Below are 17,920 nucleotides of genomic sequence, written 5' to 3'. Positions count from 1 at the left end.
ATGTCTCGCTTCTCGAACTGCAGCGTCTGGATGTTAAATGAGTGTGATTCCTGAGTCGCTGTGCTTCAGCCTGATGATTTTATGGGAGTCTTGAGGAGACTATAAATGGGAGTCTTCCTTCTTGTCTCTTGCTTGCCCTCTGTCTTCTTTTCATAGTCAGCGTTGGCGTGGGTGGACAAATCTTGGCCAAAAACAACCTCCCTCCTGGCCTTCAACGCACCTCTCTTGGCGACGCTACATTCATCCTGCCTGAGGGATGATGAATATGTAGCTACTGTGTATGGAAGTAAAGAGGAAGATTGAGACGGACTGAATGGTGTCCCATTTTATTTTGAAAACTACTACGACGTGTTTGGATCCAAATACTGTTTACAGCTTCCTGTGATCGGTGACCTTTAGTCCTCCAGAATCAAAGAGCGAGAGCTGTCACGGCTGCAATTTTGAAACTGACGACAATCGCACAAATAGGAAATGCTTCAGGAGAGAGGGGAAGCCCTGTGAGCCAAAAGGAGTTTGAATAGGCAACTTACATTTTTTGGGGGAACAAATAAAATTGCTAAATGAAGTAGAAGCTGATGGAGAAGGTCACAGGAAGGAAGTGGCACCACCAATTTAAAAGCTTCCCAAAATAAACAAAGATCCTTTAAAATTGTTGTTTAGTTGTTGTTTGGAAGGAGTGCCACATATTTTGAAAGTGAAGAAATCTATTTCAAGATGTATTCTCTGTCAGATGTGTTGCAGGGTGGAACAATAGAAAAAGACAGCGGATACAAAACAAGTTGACAAAGGCCGGTTAAGGAAGGAAATAATGGAGGAAGGGGTTGAGCAAAAAAAAAAGAAGAGAAAAGAAGAAAGGATTAAAAAAAAAAAAAAAAAAAAATATATATATATATATATATATATATATATATATATATATATATATATATATATATATATATGATAATAGAGAACGCAGGATAAAAGGGATGGATGAAAGAAGACAAGGAGAGGAAGGATAAATAGTAAGGAGGAGGCAAAAAGGAGATACGAAAGGAAGTAAAAAAGGAAGAAGAGAGAAAAGAAAGGATAGGAGGGGACGAGCAGGAGGAGGATGTGAGAGTAAAAGGAGGGAGATGAGATGAAAATGGATTGAAAAAAGAGACAGAAATAACAGGAGTAAGTGCTAAAGGAAAGTATGCAAGGAGAGAAGGGGGAAGAAGTATTAACAGGACAGAAGGAACGATACAAAGGTATGAGGAAGAAGAGAAAAGGATGAGGGAGAAATGGAGAATAGGGGAAAAAACGAGAAAGGAAAAGAAAAAGGGAAAGAGAAGGGAGGAAACGAGGAAGAAAATTAAGAGGTAAAGATGGAGGTGTGGAGAGACGGATGGAGGGGCCTCTGTCCCAAACAAAAGCTGTGGTCAGGCTCAGCATCTGCTTCAGAACACCCCCCTATCACCAATCGTTTGCTTTCTCTCCGGTGACAAACAGCAGCGTGGCCCGGCCTCTTTAGTGTGTGTGTGTGTGTGTGTGTGTGTGTGTGTGTGTGTGTGTGTGTGTGTGTGTGTGTGTGTGAGAGAGTGTGTGTGTGTGTGAGTGAGAGTGAGAGAGGCCTCTAGGGAAGGAAAAGAGTGTGTTCATGTGTTCAGCAGTGGCAGCGAGCAGGTTTCAATTTCCACATTCATATTATGATGAACCCTAACACATGCAAAGAAACTCACTTGGAACTCGTAGAGCTCACCATTGTGCACAAGAGACCGGCTCACGATTGTTCACGCTGCTCTTGAAATAATAAAGGTGACCTAATGAACACTTCCTGTTATCATTCCTCCTGTTCATATCAAATTGCTATTTTCCTTTATTAAATAATACTACTACTAATAATAATAATAATAATAATAATAATAAAGCAAACCTGATCTTTAATGTTGAAACAGTTCAAGTATTGCATTTCTGAGTATTGTGCTGTTCTTTCCACAGAACAAGAAGCCGTAGAATGTCTGAGAAAAAAACTAAACAAGCAAACAAACACATTCTTCGTGGGAGTTGAACAAGTTGATGCAGGAACACGACGACCTGTGGAAGGGGAGGAGGAAGGACCTGGTATGAGCTGAAAGAAGTAATGAACTTTGCCGTCTTGGACCTCGGAGCCTCCACGCTGTCGTGTAGCATTTTTGTTATTTTTCAACGTGCTCTGTGTGTATTTATCAGACACCTTCGCAAAGAACGCACACAGAGCAGATCATGGTTGGCCTGTGAGGATCAAGGGTCAGTATGCATGTCATAAAATCCAGGGGGAGTGCTCTGTGTGTGTGAGAGAGAGGGGGGGGGTATCTTTCCTGGTTGCTATGGTATCCGACGCTCCTTTGCATGACGCACGCAGCATGCCGCCACTTGGCATGCAAACAGAGTCTGTAGTCAAACACGTCCCATTAGACCCATTCATTCATCAATCCCTCCATCATCCACCCCTCTGCTGCTCCCAGAGGAGCTGAGGAGGAGGAAAGCAAGGGATAGCAGAGGGGGAGGACAGGAGGATGCTGGTAGTAGAGAAAGGGGGAAAGACGGGATGGAGGAGAAGAGAGCTCACATGGAGAGGATTGAAAGGGATAGAGGAGGAGAAAATGAGGGCGATGAAGGAGCAGAGCTTATTCATCTGTGCTCCCTGAGGGATCATGAACTTTTACCCTAGTTCCTAAGCTCATCAGGGAATATTTGGCCCTGGTCGCCGAGGTCCAAATGGACTAAGCCCCGCCCAGTGGCAGCCAGTGTGCTAAGTTTCTGCAGCCAGTAGCATCACAATCACAGCACAGGAAAACTATGTTGAATGTACATTATGGAAATTATTAAATATCTTTAATCTAAAGTCAAATGGAATTGTGGATTTAAAGAATCGCTAATTGAAAGAGCCCTCTGCAAATGTCTAGTTTTGTCGAACCAACTGGCCAAAACCCAAATATATCAAGTTTGTTGCCATAAAAAACAAAATAAATGCAGCAAACCTAAAAGAGGCTTAAACCAAGAAACACTCGGCACTTTAACTCTTCATCGATTAACAACGGAGCTGGCCAGTTAATTGTTCTTCCATCAACACAACCGATTGTTTGAGCTCTGGACAAGACTAAAACCAACAATGTGTTAGTCCGTCCCTCAAAACTGAAGATGTCAATCTTTACAAAAACAAATACATTAGTTTCATCAGTAATTTCCTAAAACAACTGGTCACTGTAGTTTTGAGTCAAACAAACAGGAGGAAATGGTTGTTGGGGACCATTGTCTGCAGGGAATTAATCCACATTTGGTGCTCCAGTGAGTATTTGGGGCAGCATGGCGGTGGATGTGGGATTCAGAATAAACTACAGTGTGGGAGGCAACTTTAATTTGTATATTGGTGCCTTAAACCATCCATACTGTGTGTGAGCAACAGCTGTGGAGTTTAAATCAGATCGATCTGCTGGGACAGAACTGCAGTACAAATTCTGATCGCCTGCCGACACCAACAATCCCTTCGTCAATACCTTTGGTGTTCTCGGGTGTGAACACCAAAGGTGTGCATCCATTTGTCTACACATCATTTCATCCTCCCCTTGTCTGTCTGTCATTTTTCCCTGCCGTTTTAATTTGAGCCTCAATGTTAGTGAAAAAAGCCAACTAGCACATTAGCTTTATGAACCGAGGACCTCGAGGGAGCCAGAAACAAAGACAGAGCTGGAAAGACGGATAGAGACAGACAGGAAGATGAAAAGACGGGGGGGATAGAGACACTAATAAAGTTGCAGACATAGTGGGAGGGAGGGATGAATGGAGTTTAGTATTCAGAGGAGGATCAAAGTGGACCTCGGGGAGTGTTTTATGATGGATGGAGGGGTGGATTCAGGAGGAGAGATACGTGTGAGACACAGACTGGACCTCTGGGAGAGAGAGCTATTGATAAGGTGATTATTAGTAGGGGCGGGCAATCAGTACTCGTTTAGACGGGGAATTAAATTGCAGCGGATTGATCAGACTCGTTTATCGCATCAGAATTCATCAGGGTGACAAGAATTTGTGTTGATGATGATCCTTGTGTCAATGTTCATCAAAAAAGAAAAAAAAGAAACCCCACCTGATTAATGGTTGCTGATTTGGTGCCAATGTTGGACATTAAAAACATTTCTTTGGAGATCCCTTTCCAGTCTTAGTCCTGAGATCATACGTCTATGGAGGCTTCACACATTTGTACATTCAACATTGTTTTCCTGTCTGTTCAACTGAGATGCTCCTCCTGAGGTTACTTTCCTTCCCCTGATCACTTTTGAATATGTTTTGTTACAATTACAATTTTGTCAACAAAGTTTTTTTTCAATCTTTGGCAGTTTTTGGGACTTCTCATAATAATTTATCTATTCCGTCATTACGTTTTAAGTGGCCTCTGACCTCTGTTGTCACTCTGCTGCCAAGTCTCCTTCTCTGGATAAATAACCACAATGTAAATATGCATGAGTGTGTTTTGGGTTTCTGGGCCGTTTGGGGGAATGAATAATGGGTGGGGCATATGGATAGTTGGCACAGACCACACACACGATTTATCATTTGTCATTTGGCGACATTACATTAATTTCCTGGAAATTTACTCTAACCGCTACCAGTTGAACCCTAACCTTAACAATAACACTAACTAACCCTAAACCTAACACAAAGTCTTCAACCCTTTGATTTACATTATAGGGATGTGCATTGTGCCCCCATACGGAAGAGTCCCCACAGTCTGACACACCGAATGTTTCAGACTGAAGACACGACCCAAATAACTAATAAACTAAAAGAAATGGTCAAATCAGACATACACCTGCCAATAGGAATGATGGGATCACAGAAGCAGCCTATAGTGAACCCTTAAAGACAACATGAAACCTCTGATAGGCATAATCAAATTCCTTCTGTTGTTTGAGCGCTATGAAAGCACAGGCAGAAGTGAAGGTGTGAATCAATACAAATAAAGGGAACGTTCACAAACCATTAGTGATAAAGTGTTCATAAAGTCTTCTTACCTCTGTCAAACTCATCTGGAATCTGTCAGGGAGGCAGAAAGGTGATACAAGTTAGTAAATGAATCACGCACACACGTTGACAGTAAACATGTTGGCATCACATCAGGATCATTCAGCATGTGTAATGCGACTACAAATGTGTGTTGCAACATGCTCATAGTTTATACAACTAACAGGTGAAAAGGATCGGTAGATCAAAGGAAATTAAGAAGGCATCATTTATCCAGCCTGGAAAAAGCAATTAGAGAAGGAGGAGGAATATGAAGCAGCAGCAACAACAGAAGGAGCAAGGCAGTAGAGAAGACGGAGGACGAGAAGTACTATATAAAGTATGGAGGATTGGGGGACGAAGCTGAGGCGGAAGCGAGGTAGGGGGAGACGGAGAAGGAGAAACAGTACAAAAGAGAGAGAAAAAAAGATGAGAAAAGCAGCTGATGCGGGGTGGTGGGAAGGAAAAGGAGGACCGCGCTCACAGCCAGGGTTTACGGCTCCACCTGGTGGCCATGACACAGATGTGCCTTTATATATTTATACACACTGTTTGGATGTTTTGAAGTGGGGTTAAATGTCAAATGAGGTACTTATACATAATATGTGTATTACCTGCAGTGGGTGGAGTTCTGGAGAAACAGACAGGAGTACTGTGCAGCTATTGTGTTCTGCTAAAGTAAAGACTGCCATCTACTGGAGGTTTGGAGAAGTACCTCATACAAATAAAAACCCTGGCAATGCGTTTTAAAGAACAGAGCGGGGTGAAGCCACCCGCGAGAGCACCGCTTGAACATACTCGTGAAGACGGACAGGGCGGAGAGCAGAAGTCGTTAGGAGGGAACCAGCTGCTAACATGCGGGGGTGAACTGATGTCAGGGGGGTACAGGGTGAAGCTGCCATGTGGACCGAGGTGTGAAGCGCACTGTTAAGACCTCATCGACACCTCGGTGCGACCACAGAGCTGTAGCGGCCTGGGAGAGCAGGAGGAGGGGGCGGGTTATACACAAGATAATACACAAAAACTACTTACAGTATCAAGGGTTGAATGGATATGGAGAACTAATTATTAATTTTCTTATGACTGGATACACTAACACTACATCCCACCAGTCTGTCCGATGGTAAAACTGACTAAAATCAGTCTCATGATGCCACCCGAAGGAATCACAGGAGTATAGACACTGAGCTCCAGGTGAGGAAACACTCACAGAACTGGTTGGTTTTATGAATATACATCGATGCTTGGCAGCGTGGTGATGTAAAGCTCCACACAAAGCGAACGTACCGACTCACATCCGAAACAAAGGCACAGATAATAAAGGACCTGAGAGCCCAACAATGGTGTGAGAGGAGAATGTAGCTGAAACAGCTGGTTTCAATAACCACACATAAAGTCCATGCACACACACAATTCTCTTTTTAGAAGATGAGAATATAATATCAGGGCTTTTTTTGGTCGCCATCACTTTACCACTAAATTAAATAAATTCAACGTGGCAGGGCAATTCAGTTAAATTCATTTTTTGATCATTAAGTACCATATTGTAACATATTTCAAAAGCTTTCTGTTATGTATTTTTTAGGCAGCCCTTTTTTTAAAACCTTGAAATGAGAACATTTATTTATAGTATGCATTATTTATGAGTTATCCAGTCCAATATGAAATTTGACAATAAATATTAGTTAAGATATTATTAATTTAAACTTTCTTCATTTGATTTGACAGTCAGCAGTTGCCTACAGATGTTAATACAACTGTTGGCTACTTCAATACACATGCACTAAATAAGAGCAATGTTAGATGCTATTGTGATGTTCTGGAAGAAGAAGCTAAAAGAACCTACGTTTCATATAACCAACATGTCACAATATTACAAATACATAAGAGCATAAGCTGATAATTTTTTTATATTAATCTATCGCAACAGTGAGATTTCAATATCAGTATCTAGAGATCTCATCGATACTAATTCTGATAGCTGGACTTGCGTGTCAACACCAATTGCAGATCCAATATGTTGCGTTAAAAACCAGTGGGATTTTCCAGCAGTAGCTATTGCTGAATTGTCGACATTTTGCTAGCTCTGGCTAACGTTATATGGTAAATGGACTGTACTCGTACAGCGCTCTCCTAGTCATCAAACCAATCAGAGCCCTTTAACACGACATTACATCATTCACCATTCCCACCCATCCATACACTGATGGGAGGGGCTACCATGCAAGGTGCCACCTGCCCACAGGACTAGCCAACATTCATAGCATGCCCAGCATATGGGAGTCATTTTGGAGGGAAGTGTCTTGTGACTCTGTCTCTGTTGAGCGTGTGCAGTAGCGGTCGGTCAGGATGTGGTTTTCTTCAAAAACCAAAAGACGACAAAAGTTTACTGTGTGTTTCTATCCCACTAGAAAAATACATGTTCCGTTTGGAACTACATATAAGTGCCATTAATATCTCTGGGTGTATTGTGCTGTTTTGAACAATGTTTCCAATCAATGATCAAAACTGATTTGCAGCAATATACATATTTGTATTTATTGTGATGAGGATTTTACATGTGTTTTAAAGTTTGTATGGAAGAAAACCTGATCTGCTGATTCTGCCTGTAAATAGTTTTTCAAGTAATTTCCCAGAAGATCTACGGGGCAGATGAATCTGTAATCGCCCTCATTCCTACGTAGAACAGCAAGCTTTGGGAAAGCAGAATATTACGTTGTAGAGTATCTGAAGAAAGAATGGATTCGAAAGATGTAATTTGATCTCGTCTAAAGGCGAGATGTAAGGCAAGAGGAGAGGGGGTGTCCCACTTTCCCATCTGAACACAATAAGATGTAAAGCTAATGAAAAAGGTGTTCTTTTGAAGAGCCTCCCCATAGTGTCCCTTCGGACAGCTGGGACATGTGCACATTTTGGGGGGGTTGGGGGCCGCCTTGGCTTTGAAGTGATCCAGTCTGCCTGTTGGTTAGACAGGATACAGCCAGAAAGGTTTATAACGTTTGACACGGGGAATTGAAGATCATTACAATACAGCATGGAAGAGAGGACGGGCCCTGGTTCCCACATCCTCACAGAACTCCAACAAGAACGCAAACGCTTGACAGGAACGTCATCCTGGCCTGAACGGACTTACGGTTATGCAGTGACCTCCCTGTAGGTCGCGCTGAAATGTACCATTACTTTCATGACCAATTGGTCTTGAAATTCCTCATTCTAATTCATAATATCAACAAATTCATTCTTTGACCCAAAGCCGGCATTATACAAACTTCTTCTGATAATCATTCCATAGTACTCAAAACTCTATTGTTACTTTTGGATTTCTCTGTTTAAACTCACCGGTGTTTTCTTTGACAACGTCACCAAAGCCCCAAACTGTAAAAACACAACATATTGTTGGATTTTTTACTTTCCCACGGTCCTCCAAAGAGTACGTGAAAGTAGCTTCCGTTAGAATTAATAATCAAATCGAAGTTTAAAATCTAAATATTTAATACAAAATAAACCATTTGTAGCCTAATTATTCACTTGGAAAAACGTCTATTGATTCCATTGTTTTTTCAAATAAAGGTTCTCTACATAACATGCAGATCATTAGCATCGCAGCACACAACCATAAGCCATCTAAAAATGAAGTGGATGAAGTCGCTCTCCCTCTGGGTGCCGTCACCCCTTTGAGAGGTTGGTTTTTCTCTTTGAAGTAAACTAGAGTTCCCACACAACCGGCACACGCCATCGACGCCACGTGTCCCGTTCCTGTGTCACCGAGACGAGAAAGAGACCCCGGGGGTTGGATGAGGTGAGAAAAGTGTGCACAGGGCGGCTCGCGTGTTCCGTCTGAGCTGGTATCTCCCGACAGGATGTCCCAGTGAGATAAGTGTGCTCTTTGAAGGAGGCGGCGTTCCTCCCGGGCTGTAGTGGATCAAGCGGAGACAAAGGACTGTCCATCTTTCCCACGACCACACCTCGCCACGTATCACCGCCTGGTTCACGCAGACCCGTACAAAAAACAACGGACAGATTTTTTTAGTGCCCATCCATGCAACTTTTGTCAAATGTCAAAACCCGGTTCTTTGAGACATCTGCAGCTAAACAAGAGGGCCGAGGTTTTCATATCCAGGTGTCTCGATGCATGTTTTAACCTGGATAAGGAAACTAAAAGGACAGGACTCCTCTTTGTGGAGTATTTAATGTTCATGCAACATAAAATAATGACCATTAAGTTTAATGCGTCTGCATTTTTGCTGGAGGGGGTCGATTAAAGGAAATAAAAATTGCTTCTTTCTGGCCGACAGCTTCAAAGTCTCAATGAGCGCTCAGCAGGAAGCTATCCTGTCGCAATCTGGCTCTCTGGAAGCAACAAAAGGATCCTAATGTGAGAGAAGTGTGCCCTTTGAAGTGGCCCGTCTTCCCGGGCCAACACCTCCAACAGCAGGTCCTGTCTGAGGGTTGGGAGCTGGAAACTACTTCTCAAAATAAAGGAATCTTATTCATATTTATTAAACTGGTGCAGAACTACTTGAACGTCTTACTGATATTTTTTAAATAATCTCGAGCGACTTCATCTGACAACAAGCATAAAGATGAAGACCTTGAGATGCACATGAAAGCTCCAAAAGCTTGTCAGTACCCTTTAAGATTAAATTATTTTCTTATTTGTTTAAATCAGATTGTTTCATTATGAATGTATGAATATATCTATGTTACCAATTCCTACTACTTTAATTAAAGTAATTTACTTACTTACCTAATTTAATTAAGTAATACAACAAGAAATCAGGTTTTGATCTCCTTTGGGGGTTTCTTAGCTCCGTATTGTGCTATTTGTGAGTCAGTTCAGAGGACTCTGATGTATCCGGTGATCTGACTGACAGCAAGACTGTTTAATAAGTTCATGTCCGTCTCTGCTTATGAGAGCTGAGCCGACTTCCCATCTATAAAATGATTACTCAGTTGATTGTGCGGTTACACTTTGATCTGCATTTCTACCTTGGACCGTTCCCTGAAGTAGCACTGGGATATCAGCCAGTGGATGCGTGTGTATTGGGATAACTGGGCTCTTTGATGATCCTGACTTTCCCAAACTGACAGCACAGACCAACACGATGTCTCAGATAACCGTTGAGTGTGCTTCACGTCACAGTAGAACAATGACCAAACGGTGAGAGAAGTGTGCTCTTAGCTTTCCCACACCGACGGCTCACTCAACCGCCCGCCCACGTTCACACCTCTGGTCAGACGGGACACACGTCACAGCCACCTGTGAAGTGTGTCTCCTGCCTGCGAGGTGAGCAAAAACACCACCACACATAAAAAGGAGGAAGCAATGGAGATAAGACGCTGTAATTCACGGCGGCGTGCCGAAAGTGTGCCGAAGAGACCGCCACATCAGCTTGGCTCCGGTCAGAACGGGACGCATGTGAATGCTCCTTTTGAGCCAGAACAGAAGGGTGAATGTGTCTTTGAACGCCCCGTTACCTTAAAACACAGGCACTGACAGGTAGTGTAGGTGACATGTGCAGAATCACTCGGAGGAAGTGTGTGTGACGGTCAAAACTCACCACGTTTCCTTGTTCGTCCACTGAATTGGTGCCTAAAAAAAAGAAAAAACAACAGTTTATCATCTCTCAATTTTGCTTCAACAGCATTGTGAACCTTTTCAAAAGAGATACACAAATGATCTTCAGGGTTTTCCGCACAAGTTCAAACTTTAACATTTATCTGTAGAATAACTATTAGTCATATAGCATTGGGGGGGATACTTGTGTTTTTGTTGAATAGCAGAGATCTTTTCTGACAACTGCCATAAAACACTTCATCATTTGATCTCATAGCTACAGGTTAAATATACATTTGGCCAATTTCTTCAGGCAAAATTCTGAGAAAAGACTTCCCTTTTTTTTAATGAAATTATCACAAGAACTGTAACTCTGGTTTTCTATGGACACTCGTCCTGAAACTTCTCAAACGATACCTTGTAAAAGACAACAATGAGATAATGAATCAACCAGTTGACAAACAGAAAACTGATCAATTCAAACCTCAGAGTAATCTATTCAAAGTCAAATATTTGCTTTGTATCACTACAATCTCTTCTTTGTACTGTTGCTCAGACAAAACATGACATTTGAAGAATTTACAGAACTTCCGTTGGCCATTTTTTATTATAAAAAAAAATTACAATCAAAAGGTGTCATGGGAAAAAAAGTGGTTGATCTATTAATTGATGATTAATTAATCCACAGCTTGAAAACCCCATGCAGACAAGAACAATACACAGTCACAAGACAACAGATATTTCTTTGTGCGGGTTTCATTTGTATTCCTGCAGTTTTATGGATGCCTGCATACAAAAAAAAAAGGTCCGGGAGGAGAGATAAATATGATCTGCATGTCACGCAAATCTTGTGACGACAGTAAAACAAAGTATTTCACAAACCTATCTGCAGGGAACCCACACAGAGAGATGCAGACAAGCACATGTTCCGGTTACTTTCAGGTCATAATCCACATGGCAGACACGTTTCATAAAAAGAGCATATTCCGATTCAGTATTCCACATGTGCATAAACCGATATATACCGATGAGATGAGGAAAGAATGTAACCGTTTAAAAGACTGCAGATGAGCCTGCAGCTCTAACCTCAAAGCAATTTCTGAAATTATAAAACATAAAAATGTAGATCCGTCTCTATCATGCAGTCAACCACTCCTCTGCAGAAGGCTGTAAGCCATGACGGTGCAAAACTATCCATCACTTCAAATAAAGCCTCCGTAAACTTCAGAGAAACGGCAAATAAAATAGGGCAACAGCCGGGAAATCCTGACGTGGCTTTGTCTCAGAATAAAAAAAGACAACTTCAGGTTCACTGGAAAGACTAAAAAGAATAGAAGGAGGGACCCTGCAGATGAATCTGTTGGCCCCCTCACTCACTCCCTGTCTGGCTTTTCCACAGCTGACCAACAGTCCCTCTGAGCTCCTCATAGTAGCTCATCACTTACTATTGTTTTGTCAAATAAAAATCCTGAAAGTCGTCTTTGCTTGGAAGTCAAACTCCAAAAATGGGAGCTACTGGCTGCGTTGCCTCATGGGAGATTCTCATCTCAATGTACTTCTCTTTCAGGACACTCTTTGTCCCATCAACCACTTCTGAGGGCTTAAACCTTCTCTCTGTGTGGGTTTCCTGCCTGACAAACTGATAAATGAAGACTCTTTATTGTTCTCTGCCTGACTCGTCTCTGAAGACAAGCGACTCTCCTCTGACTGACAGCGGCTAGCTCCACCCCTCTGTGGACTGTCCCTCTAAACAGGAAGCTGAGGGCGATAAACCAACATCGTTGGTCCTGTCACTGATGGGTGGAGAGTGGAGGAGGGCTTCTGACCAACCGAACTCAGCCAAAATACCAGAGTTCTTTTTCTGGCAAGGACAGTAATCAAGAGCCCACAGTGACGTCATTACATGGCTAGAGTTTGGATGTATTAATTCCTCTATTGGCGGAACATGTATTTGAAACAATTCCTCGGGGGGGTGGGGGGGAATAATAATCTGAGAGAAAGACACGTTAATAACCTCTGAGATTATAAATTGATGATTATTTTAATTACTTAATTGCACAAAAAAGTGTGTTCATTTTCTGCTGATCAATTTAATGGAGACAAAATGTAGAAATTAATGCAATCTATGTCCCAGTAATTTTTGTTGATTGCCTGATCAATGAATTGACAACTCATTTCAAAACTTTTCTAGAGCCTGAAAATACACAATAATATACCTGACTCAACTCTGTGTACTTTAGCATTTAATTTGGGCCATAACCCGCTTCAGGATCGGTCCCAGACTAAATTAAGGAATGGATATCCAGTGAGTGTGGGCCAAGAGATAGAAACCACTTTCACATCATGATAGTCACAGGCTGTGGGTTCACTCCAAGGTCACAAGCACAAGATAAGCTGATGGTTGAGTGTTTAACTGAGCTGCAATGACTCCCTTGTCTGCACCAATTCAACTTCTCAAAACCAGCATATTTTAGGGCAAAGCAGCACTTTAGTCTTTGGGCATAATCAGTAGGCCTGAGATTAGCGAGCCAGAATATTTTCTAATTTACTTTCTGCAGACGCTCTAAAGTTTCAGCACTCACCAAATAGGTAGACCATGCCGACCGCTCCGCCGACTCCCATGAGTCCCGCGAGCCGGAGCACCATCTTCTTCGCGTAGGCCATGTTCTCCTTCTGCTTCTTGTCTTCAGTGTGCTCTCCCTCCTTCTCACCCTCCTCTCCCTCAGGAGGAGACTGGCCCTGCTAAAAATAATAACTATAATAATTAACCATCATGGATGGTGGTGGTGACCGTGGTTATGCTTACTGTTGCCCTGCCCAACACCCACTGCAACTGCTAATATTATCACCATCAGTCACATATAGGGTTGCAAAATTCCGGGAATATTCAATGTTGAAAACTTTCCACAGGAATTAACGGGAATAAACGGGAATATACGGGAATTAACTGGGAATTTTGGGGTAATTTAACTGTATGTACCTTGTCATAAGCAGACATGCATGCAAACATTTATAATAATAATTTTTAAAAATGACATTTTTGACTTTTTTGAGAGTAGAACTTTATTCTTTCATCGAACAACAAAAACATGAACGTTGAATAAAAAAGGTGTATTCCCTATGATCACCACCCCCCAACCCAAATTGTTTTTGGGGTGTTTTTCCCTGAATCCTTTCAGGTCTAAATGCTTTCTTCCTGGATCTCATCAACGTCCTCCTCACTGCTGTAAAAAGTTAGTCTACTGTATACAAATAAACTTGGTATTAAAATGAACATGGCTTCAGTTTACCAAGTAATCAATATGCTAGGTAATGACAAACAGTGTTGGGAAAGTTCACTTTCTACATGAACTAGTTCAGTTCATAGTTCACACATTTTAAAATGAACTAGTTCAGTTCATAGTTCATAATTCAAAATGTTGAACTATGTTCACAGCTCCAAAAAATTAACTAGTTCAGTTATTTTGTTCAATATGTTGCAAGCTATAATTGAAAGCTCTATCTGTCTGCAATACCGCTCTTGGCCTCTACGCAACTTGGCGCTCTCACACTTGCCAGGCATAGGGCTGAAATGTTCAGATGCAACACTGATGACAAAGACGTTCAAAAACAACAGAACGTTTTATGTTTACGTTTATCTTTCTGGCAGACAATGTTCCCAACCAGCTGCATTCAGGGTCCAGCTGAGCTAGGCGTGCATAGTCTTGTTCTCAACTACATTTAAGTTCCCTGTTATATGCTCTTGCAAAAAAACGTAGGCACATTTTTTTTTTTTTCTTCAAAATTCCCAAAATTAAATTTACCGGAAACTTTCCGCCCCTTTGCAACCTTAGTCACATATACATTAATATTCCTGCTATTACTGCTTTAATTATTATACTATATTATTGACTGCTACATGTATTATTAGTGGTCATATTTCGGTGTTATTCTGCTATTATTTGTGCTTCTATTGCTATTACTACCCTTAAATGAATACCTTATGAAGTGCTTATGTTGTAACACTATTATGTTGTTTATTCTGTACACACAATTTGTATTTGCGATATTGGGCTATAACATTAAATGGAATTTAATTAACGACTAACAAGGCACCAGCAACATGGGAAAAAAAAAGGTCTTTACAATTGTAAGAAATTACAATTTAAGCGCAAAATTAACAACTTGGTCAAAAGTTAAACAGGAATTTAAATTCCAGAATATAATGTATATAGTATAATTTAATAAATCAGCCCTATTGGCACCAAGACTCGATAAAGTTAATATCAGCCCAATACCCAATATCGGTGCATTCCGAAACAAAACTTTAAAAAAAATAGAAATAACATTTAGTGTATGAATTATATTGTTTAATTCTCTGTTAAAATACCACATATTGGAGGAACAAATAAAAACACCACGTCGCAGCTGATTCCAAACTTTTGAAAGTCGGTACTGCTGTCGGTTTAGTGAACAGTTATTCCCGTGTTATAGCAACATGTCAGCAACACGTGCGTGCTGCAGAGTTTCCGGTAAAGTTTAAGTGAACGCGGGGAGGAGAGGACGTCTGTTCTGACCTTCAAAACAAACAAACCTTGGCTTGTCAACTCACTTGTGTAGCCAACAGCTGCTGCAGATAAAAAGCACGTCGTTTCGTCAAAGACGGTTAGTTTAGTGCGCGTGAGGAGCTGATAAAAGCACGACTCTTAAACACTGTAATGAGCCGGAGAGACGAGGCTGAGGTTAGACCGATGCTAACCGCCATAGCTCACCAGAGCAAGGGCGCACATATGATGCAGTTCATTATTTTGTTGGGAAACGTCGCGACTGGCCTCAGACGTACAGCCGGTAAACTGACGCGTCTCTCCCGGGCCTTACAAACAGTCATTAACCCTGCCAATTACAGCAAAACGCATGCTAAAACGAGCTAGCTAGTCTGTTAGCTTCCCTAATCTCAGGTCCATTCATTCGGCAAACACGCAGAGTGGAGCTAAAATGTCATATCTGTGACGTTGACATTCATTGTGACATATGACACGCAGTACATAACCAATACGGTCCGTTACTCTCCGTTTGACAGCCACACATTTAGGTGTAAATCAGCCTTTTAGCTTAAACCTTAGGCTGGAAATGTCAGAAAAGTGGCCCCGATTTGAGCTACTTGGCCAACTCGGCTGGGCGGGGTTTTTAGGTCCAACAGTTGCAGTGCATTCGCTCCCCCCGCCAACATCGCCGACACGTTAAACGAATCGAGCGCACATAAGCAGGCTAGCAGTCCCACCTGACTCTGCTGCTGCTGCTGCTGGAGCCTCTGCTGGAGGATAGCCTGAGCCAGTCCGCCCGTCGCACTGCCCGTCCCTGTCGGCGGCTTGTCAGTGGAGAGAGTCCGGACTTTGTCCACCCCAGCTAGAGAAGAGGCATCCACCGCCCCGCTCCTGAGCCTCAGGAGGCCCCGGGCCACTCGCACACACATGGGGAACACAGGCATAGCCGACATGTTGGATTGTAGCGCTGACTGCCCGGCGAATGTAACGTGAAAAGGACTAAAGTATTTGATTGGCTTGGGCTGGTTTGAGTGACAGGCAGGAGGAGCTCTCAGAGCAGCGAGAGGCCAGAATCGTCTCTGCGAGAGGCTGCATGTAGAGGAGGAGGGCGGGTGGTATAGCTTCCAGCCCAATCAGGAGCAAGAGTTAGTCTGACCTTCGATTGCGACACAGAAGGGCCATGTTGGTTGATGGCAAAATGCCCAAACTCTGCTCACTTACATCACCTGTATATGTTATACATTACTAAATACCTGAACCTCCTGTATGAATAAAATAATGTGTTTCAAAACACAATAACATCTTCCCTTTAGAATCAGAATGAGCTTTAACAGCCAAAGGAATCTAACTCTTAATGCACAATGCATGAACAACAAGGATTAACACATTAAGATAGAGCAAATCATTTTTTTAAACTGCCTATGACTGTCTGTAGGTGTTTTCTTTGTGTGGGACCTTTTAGGCATTAATTTCCCTAACTCTTGAATGCATTGTGCAATTGCAGCCACATGTAGATAGCTTGTGCACGGTCTAGCAACTCTGTAATGCTCTGTGGGCAATTGCTAAAGCAAACAGCACATGCTCATATATCATATCACCGGTTCACATGCAAATCACATGATGCTCTTTAAAAAAACAAAAACGTATTATTTTGTCAACAAAAAAAAAGCCAAAGGTGTTCAATTCAAAATTATATAAAAAGCAGATCTAGTCGATTTGAAAGTGTTGACATGAACGGTCAGTAGGCCAGGTTCAAAGTGTAAAGGTATTTCAATATTTCAAAATAAAAGTTTCAAAATATACCATCTTGTTGTTTTACGCCCTGACCGCCAGAGGGCAGTGTGTACTCTAACCCATCATATATGCTTCATTCTAAACCTAAAGGCTCTTGTCAATTAACTGGATACAAACACTCACAGCAGAGCAGACCGAGCAACAGGCTAACAGGTCCGTTAAACACTTTGAACGTTGTAGTAAATTATTACTATTATTATAGCAACTATTATTTTCTGTATTGATTCAATAAAAGCAGGAACCAAAGAGAGTCAGTCAGCCGAACAAGACTGTGATATTAGTCGTACACACCCTTGCAGAACTCTTCTCCATTAATATACACATGACACTAATATCTCTTTTCATATGTACTCATATTTATTTGTTTGTTTACCATGTTGTTGTAAATTATTTTTTAAATGATGTCTTATATACTATTGCACTGTGTTATAAATTAATTGTATGTGTAGCATACTTATCAATAAACTGTTTCTGATTCTGGTATTTTCTAGAATATTTAGATATAATATTAGAGTTGTCCAACTGGAGACACACTCTTCCTCCCACATCGTCACCACCTGCACAAAAACAAGCAATCCATCTGATTACTGTAAACACATTGTCACTCATAATGTGTAAAGCTGCATGACGAATGCACGTTCCTAGAAGAGTATACGTGAATGAAAGAATTAGAAAGGAACAAGTGTTCAGGGACCCCCTCACCCCACAAGTCAGAAACATTAATATGTTTTGGGATGGGCGTGTAGAGGGTGGGATGTGAGGCTGATCCCCGTGCACACATCCAAGTTGATTCGGGATTCATGAAATGAAATTGAGCGCATGTAGCGTACGTGCATTTCCTCATTTGGAGGGACACACACACTTAGTGTGGATCCTATACCTCCACCACAGTCTCATAAACACACCCATGTGCTTCCAGGCAATTGGCCTCTTTGTAGATTTGGTTTCAGAGGCCAAACAAACTATAGGCAGGATTTTGGATCCTTATGCTTCCTCCTGTGGCAGAGGTCACAGGACACCCCCACCCCCTGCAGGCGGGGGTTGA

The 17,920-nt window shown here is 41.9% G+C and overlaps 1 protein-coding gene across 2 annotated transcripts in view; it reads right to left on the bottom strand.

Moving 5' to 3' along the window:
- timm50 (translocase of inner mitochondrial membrane 50 homolog (S. cerevisiae)) overlaps positions 1-16,060 on the bottom strand; it is a 32,352-nt gene extending 16,292 nt beyond the window's left edge. Inside the window, exons 1-4 of one of the 2 annotated variants that reach the window (XM_034528701.1) lie at positions 15,819-16,060; positions 13,141-13,300; positions 10,563-10,594; positions 5,013-5,034 (exon numbers count right to left, since the gene is read on the bottom strand). In XM_034528701.1, the coding sequence (XP_034384592.1) occupies positions 5,013-5,034; positions 10,563-10,594; positions 13,141-13,300; positions 15,819-16,034 (430 nt within the window). In that variant the 5' untranslated portion in view covers positions 16,035-16,060. The remainder of the gene's footprint in view (positions 1-5,012; positions 5,035-10,562; positions 10,595-13,140; positions 13,301-15,818) is intronic. The other variant, XM_034528702.1, reaches the window with a different exon arrangement.
- Between the last annotated feature and the right edge of the window lie 1,860 nt (positions 16,061-17,920).

This window comes from Cyclopterus lumpus, chromosome 25 (assembly GCF_009769545.1).
Source record: "Cyclopterus lumpus isolate fCycLum1 chromosome 25, fCycLum1.pri, whole genome shotgun sequence".
Taxonomy (NCBI): Eukaryota; Metazoa; Chordata; class Actinopteri; order Perciformes; family Cyclopteridae; genus Cyclopterus; species Cyclopterus lumpus.
Note: the sequence above shows the minus strand (reverse complement) of the source record. Positions and strands in the feature narration are given on the sequence as shown.